At 44.4% G+C, this 14,280-nt stretch overlaps 1 protein-coding gene across 2 annotated transcripts in view; it reads right to left on the bottom strand.

Annotated features, from left to right (window-relative positions):
* The window catches only part of N4BP1 (NEDD4 binding protein 1), a 35,031-nt gene extending 25,254 nt beyond the window's left edge, over positions 1 to 9,777 (bottom strand). For both annotated transcript variants that reach the window (XM_063141071.1, XM_063141072.1), the window contains exon 1: positions 9,279 to 9,777. In XM_063141071.1, the coding sequence (XP_062997141.1) occupies positions 9,279 to 9,761 (483 nt within the window). In that variant the 5' untranslated portion in view covers positions 9,762 to 9,777. The remainder of the gene's footprint in view (positions 1 to 9,278) is intronic.
* Between the last annotated feature and the right edge of the window lie 4,503 nt (positions 9,778 to 14,280).

The following is a 14,280-nucleotide window of genomic DNA, read 5'->3' as shown; positions in this document are numbered from 1 at the left end:
ATATAGTTGATGGTATTTCAGATTACGGAATGCATGTTGGATTCCAGAAACAAGATACACAGAAGATACACGATACTCCTGCATTGAGCAGGGGGTTGGACTCGATGGCCTTGTAGGCCCCTTCCAACTCTGCTATTCTATGATTCTATGAAGTATAGCCACGTATCTCCCAAAACATGGAAACTAAAGGTAATTCTATTCTACTCCAACTGGCTTGAAAGAGAGTTATGCTTCTTATTTATTATATATCCCACCTTTTTTCCTCCTTAAAGAACCCAAGTACATGGGCCTCCTCATCTCCCTTTTGTCCTCCCAACAACCACCTTGTGAAGTGGAGTGAGCTTCCATGGCTGAGTAGGGACTAGAACCCAGATCTCCTGATTTCCAGTCCTACACGCTAGCCACCACACCACACCAACATCCCCACCACAATTTTCAAAGCTCCAGACAAGTTGCTTTTTTCTCATGAAAAACTGAAGCAATTCCAATTGCAACATCTTGGTTATACCCCGAAAAATAACATGGAAGTTCTCCTAGTAAAAGTCACGGTTGGGCAATTGCTTGATAGTAAAATAAAAGTCTAAAGGTGACATGTTCCTACATGTTAGCTGTACTTGTGCCTCTATTCCTACATCCAAACGGGAAAAGCTGAATGCCATTTCTACTGAGGAATAAGTGTTGCTGTGAGGCCAAATGACTGCAATGCATTACAGGTGAAACTGTCTTCAAAGACTGTTCAGAAACTTCAAATGATCCAGAACACAGTGGCAATGTTGTGAACCAGCATCTGCAAAACTGGCCACTATATGTAGATATTAAAAGACCGCTTGCTGTCTCCCGATTCATTTCTGGGCACTACTCAAATGAATGCCATTGACCTAGGAAGTCTTAGCTGGCTAAATTATCTGAAGGACAGTCTTCTTCTGCATGAACGTGCCAGTATTTTAAAAATGTTCAAGTGTTCTGGACACCTGAGTCTTCAGTTATTTGGCAGGTGTTGATTGGAAGGGACTATTTTCCTTTCTTTTTTGGTAGCACCCCATTTACAGACTACTCTCCCCAGAAATAAGAGATTGTGCCAACTTTTGTTACCCTAACAAGAGAAACAATGGCCAGCAAGGTGAACAGCCATCATCTGCTTCTCCACCTGCTGATGATGCACGAAGGGTCCCTCCTCCTTTCACAGAGACCTTTACAAACAACCGCAAGCAAGAGAGGAAGACGGATCAGCCACTGAGGCAAACTGTCAACACTTTAAGCAGGCTTTTTAACGATCACATGCTCCTTTTACAGTTTTGATATGTTATTTTTCTTATCTTCTGCATGCCGCTCTGGGAGCCTTGTTAGCTGTAGAATGGGGTAAAACTGATTCAAACAAAGCAAACTTATGAGAGGGCCTTTTACCCCAGATATGGAGGTAACCCCCACCCCCACTGGCTTGCTTGAAGCCTATGTTGTGCTCCTTTGGGGGCCAGGTAAGGCCTTTTATTTCCCGAGTTTATTCATCCTTAAAATCTAATAGATCTGATATTTTGTGGGAGGGTGTTTAAAAATCTGTCCAATTCTTGGTGCTGCTTGAGCTTTTGTGGATATGATTTCATGTGCTGCTGGCAGTTTTACAAAGTCCTTGCTGTTGTAGTTTTATGTGGTCTTATTTTTGAATTTAATTTTTGTTTAACTCTTCCCATAAGCTGCCCAGAGACCTTGTATCATTTCGGGTGGCATATAAATACCATAAATAAATAGCTTATACATTTGATGACTATTGCTTTGATTGCCACTTCTACTGTTAGCGTTTTTAATACTAGATTTTATATTTTAAATACTGCTGATGAGGATTTCATATTTTAATTATTCTGTGTTATAAGCTCCCTTGGGGGCTGTGGTTTGAGGCCTACTGAGGCAAAGCTTAGAGGCCTGGGGTTTTTCTGTTGGGAGAGGCTATTCCTGAGAGGAGTAGTTTCATTTCTCCAGTTAAGTTTCATTTTTTCAAAAGTAGGAACATTACTTTTTGTTTTGGAGGATATAAAAGAGTGAGAGTCAAACCAGAGCCAGGGAAAACTGGAACATAAGGAAGGAGCAGAAAGAAACAGCTTGAAGAAGTCTAGGTGCAGCTTAGGGTAAAAGAACTTGTACTTTTGCAACTTTTATTTTCTTTTAATGCCTTTTGTATCACTCAGCTCTATGGACTAAATACCTTTAATTGGAAGTTGGTTGTTTTACTTTATTAGTAAACTCTTGTGTTTAAACCTAAAGTGTCTGGAGTATCACTCACCTGAGGTCAACAGCCTAAACCCTATGTTACTGGGAAGGGGGAGGTTAAAAGAAAGAAAGTAGGACTTTTAAAGAGGCAACAGATCCTTAAGGGAGCCATAGAAGGAACCCTGACGGGCTGAAAGAAGGCAGGTGGGGTCGAGTTATATTGGGGATTTTTTGCATTACCATGGAGCAATCTATGCCTGAGCAGAACACCCACTGACTGTATGGAGACTGACTCCTTTTCAGATGTGACATTTTTTAGATGCACATAACAATATAAAGTGCAAGAATGATAAACACATGCTTGCAACTTTGCACTTTAGGTACCCTCATTAAGGAGCTATTATTGGCTGCAGCTCTGCATTCAGTGAACACTCGGTGGCACACCTGGCTTTGTCTCTTCCTAATGTGTAAAAGAGCCCTTTCATCATGGCCTAGTCAGCTCTTTTGCTGATCGAGAATAATCTGATTTTGGTTCTGAACTCAAACTTGCCAGATTTGCAAAAACTGCATGAGCCTCTCGGAAATACGTGCACTATGCAGTAAATCAAAGAGCGTGTCATGATAGAGTGCCTGAGAGGAGCTGCATGTGACTATGAATATATCCTGTGTAAAACATATTTGTGGTCTAGCCGTGTGATTACTTTGTGGGTTGATCACCTTTCCTGTTTTCTATTTCCCATGTTCTAAGTCACACTAGAGCAGCTTACACTGAAACATGCTTAACTTGGTGGCGGCAAAGGAGTTCCTATGCTTCCCCAAGGCTGCAAGAATACTTCCAAATCATAAGAACCAACATAGTTTTATTTATAAGCCAGGCATGAGGATTAGAAGTTCAAGATTCCAGCAGCAACATCAGAGCCTGGGTCCAAAGAGCTACATTAGGTGCACCCAACAGGAATGTTTTTCTTTCGAACTGCAGCCACACATACACCATGCTATATCACAAACTAATTTTTAGTCCCCCTCCATGAGTTTCAAGTGGCTTACTGCAATGGTGATGTCAAGCATAAAAATCCACTTTGGTTGTAAGGCAACTTTGTTTGATTAAGCGTAATACAGCTGTATGGAGAGAGTCCTACACACAAAGAACTTCTCCTCTGGCAGTGTGAAAAGCAGGTATGTTTATACATAGTAGTATCTTAACCAAATAGCAGTTGACAAAGTCCCAAAGCAAAACAATGACAGATTCAAAGAAAACTTCTTCATTATACCTTATCAACAGATGGCCCATAACTCTTCTGGCAATGTCAGATTGACCTGGATGGTCAGTCCTCCTTATCAAGCTAGCCTATTTGTCTTATACTATATCAAAAGAAATTAGAAATTCCAATTAAGCATTTCCTTCCAATGAAGCAGTTTCAGCATTACAGCATATTCAGGGACATACATCATTCCAATCCCATCATGCAGTTCACCTGCAAGAACCTACATACAGAGCAGGTATATCAAGGCATGTGGCCTTGCTTTCTCAGTGGGGAGGGGCTGCTGTTCTGGAAACGACAGTTCCAGGTCTCTGGGTGCAGGGAACGATTTCTACTGTATTTCGGATCCTAAGTGTTTAGGCACAGACACAAACCAACCACAGACCATTGTTAAATCTCAGTTACAAAGTTAACACCAATGGTTTGTTTGCAAGAGTAGGCAGGAAAGAAGCTGGTGGAAGCTACCCTTTATGCACTTCCTCTATTGCTAGGAGTCTTAGGCCCTCTCAGCCATTATGTTACCTTCAAACACTAGTAGATTTGCATAGAAGAGAACCAGTACATCTGCCTGGCTAAGTTTTCCACACCCCTACAGTAAGTAGTGACTTCTCTATAATGCCGTTATTGGGCGGGGGGGAAGGATCCATAAATACAGTTCTACCTCAGTAACACAAGCTGGCATTTCCGCTACATGCAGGCACAGTTGCATATAGGGAAAATCTGATGCAAGCAAGAATCTGCTATGCCAGAAATTAGAAATGTAACATTTATGGAAATTTTGAGGCCATGGGGGAAAAACAGAAATTTTGGGAGAACGGAAAATAAGGAATACTTTTTTTAGTGCTCTTTGTTGCCTTCCCCAACTTGGTGCCCTCCAGATATTTTGGACGCAGACAAACTGGAGCGTGTTCAGAGGAGGGCAACCAGGATGATCAGGGGTCTGGAAACAAAGCCCTATGAAGAGAGACTGAAAGAACTGGGCATGTTTAGCCTGGAGAAGAGAAGATTGAGGGGAGACATGATAGCACTCTTCAAATACTTAAAAGGTTGTCACACAGAGGAGGGCCAGGATCTCTTCTCGATCCTCCCAGAGTGCAGGACACAGAATAACGGGCTCAAGTTAAAGGAAGCCAGATTCCGGCTGGACATTAGGAAAAACTTCCTGACTGTTAGAGCAGTGCGATGGTGGAATCAGTTACCTAGGGAGGTGGTGGGCTCTCCCACACTAGAGGCATTCAAGAGGCAGCTGGACAACCATCTGTCAGGGATGCTTTAGGGTGGATTCCTGCATTGAGCAGGGGGTTGGACTAGATGGCCTTGTAGGCCCCTTCCAACTCTGCTATTCTATGATTCTATGATTTATGCTCCCATCGGCCTCAAGCAGCATGGCCAATAGTCAGGAATACTGGGCACTAGTTCAAAACATCTGGAGGCACTAGGTTGGGGAGAGCTGTTTTAGGAACATAAAGCAGCCTTTCCATTCTTGAAGTTACTTTATGTATAACCTAACTTGCTCATAAAATTATCATTATATTTGAAAACTTTAAAAGCAAACTCAATTAGTAAGTGTTCATTATTGTCTGAATAGACTAGAACTACATTAAATGATTGCTACAGCATCAGAAACACAGAACTCTATAGAATAAAACCCAGACTGTCAAGAATGCACATTTACTGTCAGAAATGCACAGTGGTGACTCTACTCAACGTTGGGAAACTGAGCATAAACTTCCACCACTAAAATATACATTGGATCAATAATTTTAATAAGGAATAAATAACTATGCTGGGAATCTTACAGAGAAGATTAAAAAAACATTTCCCCCATGGCTTCATTATTTCCATACATTTTACATCTCCTATCTTTCTAGAAAAGCGTTCTTATTACATAGTTTTTAGAAATCATTTTTGAAGGGGGGAAGTAAAGGCTAGGTAACAATACACATTTTGTCTTACGTTCTAAAAGAAAATATTTCTTAATCCAAACCTGTTCATGTTTTTCAATTTTTCACAAAAACAAAAGCAGTAATGGGGGGGGGGGAGTTTTTTCCGATTTTTTCCGTTTCCTCCCCAGGCCTCCACATCTCTAAATATATAAAAACAATTCTGCAAAAGAAGTGACGAAGACCCTCATTTTAAAAACTAGACCTATCAGGCTAGCAACAGCAGCAAAGTCGGCTGCCTCATTTCCACATACTTTTCTCCTTACGTTGGCACGGTTTCCACAAGCCACACTTTGTAACCAACAAGGTTTTACAACTCATATGTTCTGGCCCCATCCTTTTAGAGATTGATGATAGAGTCAGGGCCTACCAAGTAAGTTGTGGAAAAAGAAATAACTTAAGGAAAGCAGTGCCAAAGCGTTGAGCTTCTCTGCGCTTCTGTTATACCCACATGCCCATTTTTATACAAGTGTCACCTTAAGTACTAGTAGGCCAGCACCAACTTGGGCTCCTATTGCACTGCATTTTTTAGAAATCTCTTCCTCCTCCTCCCTTTATACACAAAACACAAATATTTGTGTAAAGGACAGATATTCAGGAATGGAAATACCTATAATGACTGTCACAGTTTCCCTAGTATTGACATACCATATGCTGAGACCATCGTGGGCCTGGCTGAAACCAACTGCAACTCTTCAAAAGCCTAGCACAAGAGAACTATCTTTTATTGATTTTCGAAGACTCCTTTAGGGAAGGCTCGGCCTATGACCCCTGAAAGTGAGTTCCACCACAGCTAGCTTGACTTCAGACAGCAGTTGAACCTTAATTTGTAGAGCATGCTATTAAAGACCCTGGTACAGCATGAAGAAGAAAGGGAGGTCAGGTGTGGAAAGCCCCTAATAAATGTGTATTGCTCACTCCGGATTAGATTCTTCTTAGCCAAGAACTGTTTCCTTAAGATAATAAATGACGCAATCAATAAAAAATAATTTCAGTTGCAGATATTTGACAGAAAAAAGGTGTGGAACCAATTGATACTCAGATGCTAGAGTCATAGCTCAATGGTAGAGCATGTGTTTTTGCTTCAAAGGACTAGGGTCAATTCTTGGCATCTCCAGTTAAAGAGATCCGGTAGCAAGTTATGGGAAAACCTGTGCCTGAGACCTTGGAGTGCCATTGTCTGTCAATGTAGACAAAACAGGGCTAGATGCACAAAGAGCCTGAGCTTTTTCCTCCTGCAGTCCTAAAACAATCTTTATTAGGGACAAACGAGATCTCCTGGTGTTTTAATTTGAGATGAACTGGAGTCAAATCCGCTGCTCCAATGCATTGGGGCAGTAGCATTTCCCCCAAACCTACCCCACAGCATTCTATTTCCCCCTGCTTCACTGTAAACACTGCTCTGTGCCTCATCTGTTTTGGCCCGGTGATGACCTCAAGTTATTTATTTACCTCTTGCTTCCTTTCCCCTTTTTATGCTTATTTTAGATTATTTGACTTAACCTGGAGTACCCTGACCAAAACGAGGGTTGTGTTTTAATAAAAACAGTTCTAAAAGGTGGGTGGCACTACTGCCAGATGATTGTTTTCCGTCTTTTGGTTTTTAAAAGAGAAACAGAAGGAGAGGTTGTAACAAAAACGGGAGATGGAAGTAGGAAGCCTGACATAGTGTTTATAAACAAGAACTGAAAGTGAATTCCTTGTTACAGATTGTGGCTAAAGCTGGGTCCAGGATCTGAAAAAGGTGAAGACTACTGAATGCATTATAGATCCCTGGGGCAGGCATCCAACTATTTTATTTTTCATACTGTACTTAGCAGAATTTGAAGTCTGATATATTAATAAGCTTCTCAGAAAGTAATTGTTTCCTGTGCAAATCATGTAGTTCAGTTTTAAAAATGGTCACAATAAAAGCATGTATATATATGAGCAAGGAAAGAAGGAAGAATCTTTCTAGCCAACCCTATCTCCAAGGATTCAAGTCAAGTGATAGTATACATCACTATGCAATATGTTCTATTATTGTACACATGTGTTTGCATATACATGTGAACATATAGACATTTAAATATTTATGTGTATGTTTGTACTATATAAAATAAGTGAAGGATCAAACAGAGGTGGGTTTGTTATTATTATTATTATTTATTTATATAGCACCATCAATGTACATGGTGCTGTTAAACCCATCTATATTATTATTATTATTATTATTATTATTTATTTATATAGCACCATCAGTGTACATGGTATATGTAATATGTACAGTGTACATATGTACAGTGTACATGTATATTGTAATTTCCTTTTGTCTGCATATTGTCACTTAGTATTTGATGGTAGCTTTTAGGATCCAGAACACGCTAGTTTGAAGTGCTGTTTTGTTACTCTTAAGCTATGACATACATAATGCAATGCATCATTATATCACACACACACACACACACACATACTAAGTATGTGTGTACAAGCATGCAGATGTATGTGAGTGTGAATCGCCCAGAGAACTTTGACTATTGGGTGGTATAGAATAATAATAAAGAAACAAAATGAATTAAGTGTTTTTTGGACTGCAACTCCCATCAGGCCTAGCTAGCACAGCTAATGGTGATGGATGATGAGCATTGCAGTCCAACATCTGGAGGGCAAGAAGTTGACAACCCCTGCACACATGCACTCTCTCAAGCTTTCTCTATCCTCACACACTTCTTTTGCTCTTTCTCTCTCTATAGATATACTGTATATAGATACACACACAAACATCTATGACTTCATGTACAAAAATACCTTCTCTCTACACACATACATGTATTATATTAATTTCCAGAGGAATAGATGTGTTAGTCCCCCAACTATGGAATAAGCTACCCGCCTGGCACCTCCTGCTACCAACTGTCTCTGCAGAGGCCACCAGTGAGGGAGGAAGCAGCAGCCAGGCACCTCTCCACCGTGCCTGGGTCCAGCTCCAGCCGAGAGCCCCCTCCCTCCTGCTGCCAACTGTCACTCCTGAACTTTGCAACTAAGAATGTAGTGCCTGAATTTGCTTTGCTTTCCCCCCTCCTCCTCCCTCCCAATCCCCTTTCCTTTTGTGTCATGTCTTTTAGATTGTAAGCCTGGGGGCAGGGACTGTCAAGAAATATTTTTGTAAGCCGCCTGCCATGAGAGCCTTTTTTGGCTTAATGGTGGGATAAAAATGCTTAAATAAATAAATAAATAAAACGGGACATTTATGCTGGCCATCTAAACAGGGCTAATATCACTATTGAACCTGTTTTTTAGCTGTCTAAATGGTTTTAATTTTTGTATTTTTATATTTTGGTGCTGTAATTTTATGATCGTATGAATTAATTGTTGTAAATCACCCAGAGCGCTTTGGCTATTGGGTGGTATAGAAATGAAATTAATAATGATAACAACAACTCTTTACCTCTTCCCTCCTGAACTCCTTCTCCTTGTGTGTCATGTCTTTATTAGACTGTAAGCCTGAGGGCAGGGACTGTCTTTTTTTGCCAAGTGTAAGCCGCTCCGAGAGCCTTTTTTGGCTGAGGAGCGGGGTATAAATATGATAAATAAATAAATAAATAAATAACCAACCTGTTGCAGCCAAAAAAAAAGAGAGAGTCTAGTGTTTTGTATTTATAGTCTCAAAGACTATAAATACAAAACACTATTTTGGCACTAACGTTTGTGGAGTATGGCCCACTTCATGTAGAAGTCCACGGAAGCTTATACATTGCACACCCACCCAGGGCCCCTAATATATCTGTCGCAAAGGGCCTGAGGGCCACGGCTCTTTGTTGTTCTGGCTGCCGCCGGCTCCGGAGACCATGGCGGCAGTCCCCTCCCGGCGTCCCCTCGCCGACCCGCGTACCTTGGCGCTGCGCACCTCCTCCCGCTCGCCCAAGAGGCTCAGCCAGATCCTGCGCCCGGGGGGCGGCTGCTGCTGCTGCTGCTGCTGCTGCCCGAGCCCCGGGAAAGCCCAGGCGCCGGCGCTGCTCAGCGGTCCCAAGACGAGCAGGCGCACGCGGAAGAGGCGCTCGATGCCTGCGCGGCTCCGCTCCAGCAAGCCGCTTTTCTCCGCCGGCGCCGTGAACTCGTCCGGCACCGGCTGGGCCCCCGTTGCCCTGCGACCCTGGGACACCGACGACGAGGAGGAGGAGGCGGCGGCGGGGTTGGTGAAGGCCGCCATTAGAGCGGCGCGGAACTCCCCGCGCTGCTGCAGCGGCGGCGGCGGTGGCAGTGGCGGCAGCGAGACCCGCACGGGCGGCCGCCACTGCCGCTTCCCATCGCTTCGGGCCCGAGCGGAGTCAAGACAACAACCGTCAGGGAAACTCCCCCCCCACCACCACCACATACACCCCGGAAGCGCTAATGCCTCATCGCTATGCAACGGAGACGTCACTTTGAGGCGCCGACGCGACACAACAGGGAGGAGGAGGAGGAGGACGAGGCGACCCGCGCGTGCGCAGGCAGGGGACTCCCTGTGGAGGGCGAGAAGGGGCGTCGTTTGCGCATGTACACTGAGCCTCCGCGCGCCATTTTTAGTGAGGGCACGGCGCCTCTTTTGGCGAGGAGGGCAGGAGAGCGTTTGGTCCGCCCTGTTCGAAGCGGGCAAGTGCGGCCTCCCGACATCTTTATTAAGGGAATCGAACGTGTTCCGACTTCCGCCAATCAGACATGATCTGCCATGTTAGGAGATTTAGTGAGAGGGCGGGTGCGAAAGGGCCAGACGCAGTGGAGGTGGGTGACTCTGATGGCAGTGGGGCTTTGGGTTTCAGTCAGAAACAGCCAGAACTCTAAATGAGCGATCTGAGGTGCTCAACCGAATCCTTAAAATGGGCTCAGCAACTTGATAGCTCCTTTCGAGTTCTGACTGCTTCTGGCTGAAACCATGGAACTACAGCCCCCGCATAATAAGAGCCACCAGCCCCCACTGGCCACTCATAAGGGAAATAACGAGATATGCAACAGCTTAGCGTATTGTTCACGTCCTGTTTCCCACGGTTGCTAATTAGAGGCCTCTGGGAAGCCCCACAAGGAAGTTATGGGGCAATAGCAATCTCCTGCTGTTGCTCCTCAGCAACTGGGGTTGATCTTGGCTATGCAGCCGTTGTGACTACTAGCTCTTGATAGCCAAGTCCTCCATGAATTTGCCTAATGCACTTTTAAAGCCATCCAAATTGGTGGCTGTTCCCCACATCTGGGAGAAGTGAATTCCACACTAAATCTGTCAATGTCACCGTTTTAATGATGCCCTGTGTGAAGAAGTCTTCTTTTCCTCTGTCCTGAATCTTCCACCATTCAGTTTCATGGATAAGCCTGGGTTATTAGCAGGGGTGTGTACGGACCCCCCGCTCCGCCCTGCGGGCCGATCCAAAAATTTCGGATCGGCCTGCGCCGCCCATAGTCCGCTCCTCTTCACTGCAGACCTCCGGCTCCGAATCGGAGCTCCGCAGTGGAGGGGAGTGGCGCCAGGTAAGGCCCCCTCCCTCCTCACTCCCAAGTCTAGGCACTTGCGGCCTAGACTTCCTGGTTGAGCCACGGGCTCAATTGAAGAAGCCGAGGGACCGCGGACGGACGCAGGTAAGGGAGAGGAGGGAGGGGGGGTTACCGGGCCCCGCCGCCGCCGCCTCCCGTGCGGCAACAGCGGCAGAGCCCGGTAAGGGACCAAGGGGGAGGGGGGCCTTACCTGCGTCTGTCCACGGTCCCTCTTCTTCAATTGAGCCGTGGGCTCAATTGAAGAAGCCGAGGGACCGCGGACGGACGCAGGTAAGGGAGAGGAGGGGGGGGGGTTACCGGGCCCTGCCACTGTCGCCGCATGGGCGACAGCGGCAGGGCCCGGTAAACCCCACTTACCTTTCTTGCGGAGCTCCGGATCGAGGCAAAGGATCCGCCTTCACCTCGTTCCTCTTCGCAACGCTCCGCCGGCCCCCCAATCCTCTTCGCCTCCGCTTTAAGGGGAGGCGAAGCACCCCGCTCCGCTTCTAATTCGCCAGTCCGATTAGAAGCGGAGCACATCCCTATTATTAGGAGAGAGAACCTTTTCCCGATCCACTTTGTCCAGACCATGCACAGGGCGGCAACTTACACATGGCCACAAAAGAAGACACCAGTTTGCATAATATTTACATGTGCAAATCTATAGGTATAGGTGCAGATTTAGAAATAATATAATTTAAATAGAAATACTGTATCTCTCATCATAGACTGAGCACAATCCTATGCATTAAACGTAGGAGATTATGCATTAAACATAGGGAAAAAGACCTACATCATGCTGGCTGGGGAATTGTAGGGAGGCCTTTTTGTCAAGGGACAAAAAGGAAGGGGGAGTCTAATGTCTAGGGAAGCCAGATTCCGGCTGGACATCAGGAAAAACTTCCTGACTGTTAGAGCAGTATGACAATGGAACCAGTTACCTAGGGAGGTTGTGGACTCTCCCACACTAGATGCATTCAAGAGGCAGCTGGACAGCCATCTGTTAGGGATGCTTTAAGGTGGATTCCTGCATTGAGCAGGGGGTTGGACTCGATAGCCTTATAGGCCCCTTCCAACTCTACTGTTCTATGATTCTATGATTATACAGATGTGAATACAAGACACAACAGGCATTTCTTCCTTGCTTTACAATCTACCCTTATCTGCCGCTTTACTCTAAGTCAGACTTACAGGTGTTTTAACCACAACTCCCATAATCCCCTGTCATCTAAATGGGAATGATGGGAGTTGTAATCCAACACGTTTGGAGGGTGTCAGATTGGGGAAAGCAAGGATAACCACCCACTTCCTTCACAGGATATCTCGGGGTTATTGGTGCCACCCACTGTTCGTACAGAGCTAGTGCAATTCTCAGCAGTAAAGTCTGTTATTTACAAAGCATTGGTTCTTGGTACAAGACTGTAGTGCTGCACAAATCAGAAAGCAAAACTCATTTACTCATTGCTCAAAAAATATTTAGGTTATAAATGCATGGATTCCATCAAGGGGTATTGATCCTAAGCTTTAGCACCATCATTTGAAAACTTCACAAGGTTGGGATTCCGAGCCTCTCCCCCACAAATCTAGATTTCCCCACTCTAAATAAGGTTGCCAAGTATTTTTTTCTCTTGGTGCTCCTCTGTCTTTAACAGCAGCCAGTCAAACAGAAACCCAATGAGCCAGGGAAGCCTTTTTCAGCATGAAGATATAGCAACGGGAAACTCTTCATTGCTAAATTTCTACTCGTCATGCCTTTGTTAAAAGCACAGGAGCCCCAGCAAAAAAAATCATCTGGCAACTTCAACGCAAAAAGTACCTAAACAATTAGTCTCATTGCTTGACTCATACCAACAGGAAAACCATTAGAAGTGACATGTTCTGTCATCGTCATGTAAAAACATTTCCCCAGAATATTATTCAATGCTGTTCCGTTTGCAGATCGATGGGTAAAATTCAAAACAGACCCACAGTTGTTGCAGTAGTTCCATTGCTCATCTTGTGGTCTGATGCTTTTCGTAAGAAGTAATTCATGCCCATTTCAGTGGAACCGTGTCCTGACTTAGAAGCAACAAACTGCAGGTTAAATCAGGGGCTGTTGAATCTCTCTCAACCGGAGGGCTGAATTCCATTTTGGAGAAACTCTTGGGGGCGGAGCTGAAGGCAAAAGGGGGCGTGGTCACCAATACAGACATAATTTAGCTTAAAGCTCTTACTGCAGGTAACTTAAGAAGAGGCATTTCGACCTTTTTGAATGGGAAAAGTAAGTCAGGAAACTACCAAATGATTGGTGGTTGAGGGGAAGGAGAATAGTCATCTGGGGATCCCCAAAAGGATCCCCCCACCCCAGTCTGAGATGCTGCATCACTGTGTAACATGGAAAAATGCACAACAGGTTGCAGATTGGCCATTTTTAATAGATTTTACTACCTTGTGGATGTGTTTAATATTGCAGCCCAAGCCAAAAAAGTTCTCCCCCTCTTTTCAATCTTTTATTGCCCCCTTTTTATTGCTGTTTTTGTTATTTATAGACCCTGTTCAGACAACACACTAAGCCATGATGGTTAAGCATTTTGAGCTAAACACAATGGTTTAGCATGTTGTGTAAACCATGACTTAGTGTGTCATGTGAACCATTCCTAACCGTGGTGGCTATATAACCACGGTTTAAACATGCTCACTAACCATTTGCTGCCAAAGGGTTAGCGGCCTAACCGTGGCTTAGCGTGTTGTCTGAACAGGCCCCTTGTAGTTTATTTTTGTGTTATCGTTGCAAACTGCCATGAGACCATTTTACAGCAAAAGGCAAGAGAGACATTTCGTCTAGAAAAGTTTTGAGAGAGAGAAGTATAATTTCAGAGCAGAGAAGCATCCTTTTGCCGCCAGACATTTTCTTGCACCAAATAACCCCTGCAAGTGGCTCCTGGTTGCTATATTAGGGGTAGGGTTCAGCACCTTGGATAGATCCTTCAGAATGGATTCACAACCCCACCAAAATTGGGGTCAGCAACCTCCACTCCCGCCCCAATTTTGCTGCCGAAAGCAGTGACCACACTTTGCCTCGTAGCAGGGCTGCCTCAAGTTCCAACTCTATTGCTAAGCACTCTGAAACAAAGTATAAATGTTTAAAACAGGAGAGAAGCCAAACATTTCCCAATTACAGTCTCAGTGGTTGCAGAAGCTGGGTGTGAGTGATTTTAATTAATGGGCTCTACATCTGTTTTGGAGAGACGATGTTTGGAGCGTTTGCTGGAATTCCTTAATTAGTTACAAAAAAACCTGCAGGTGTACTGGCATGAGCTTGCTTGGCTGCAAGAGATTCAAGCAGAGACGTGTGTGTGTGTGTATGTGTGTGTAAAATATCAAGATTTTGTTGTATGATGATGAGTCATAATATT

This window comes from Elgaria multicarinata, chromosome 14 (genome assembly GCF_023053635.1).
Source record: "Elgaria multicarinata webbii isolate HBS135686 ecotype San Diego chromosome 14, rElgMul1.1.pri, whole genome shotgun sequence".
NCBI classification, from domain to species: Eukaryota; Metazoa; Chordata; class Lepidosauria; order Squamata; family Anguidae; genus Elgaria; species Elgaria multicarinata.
This window is presented reverse-complemented; position numbering and strand designations above follow the sequence as displayed.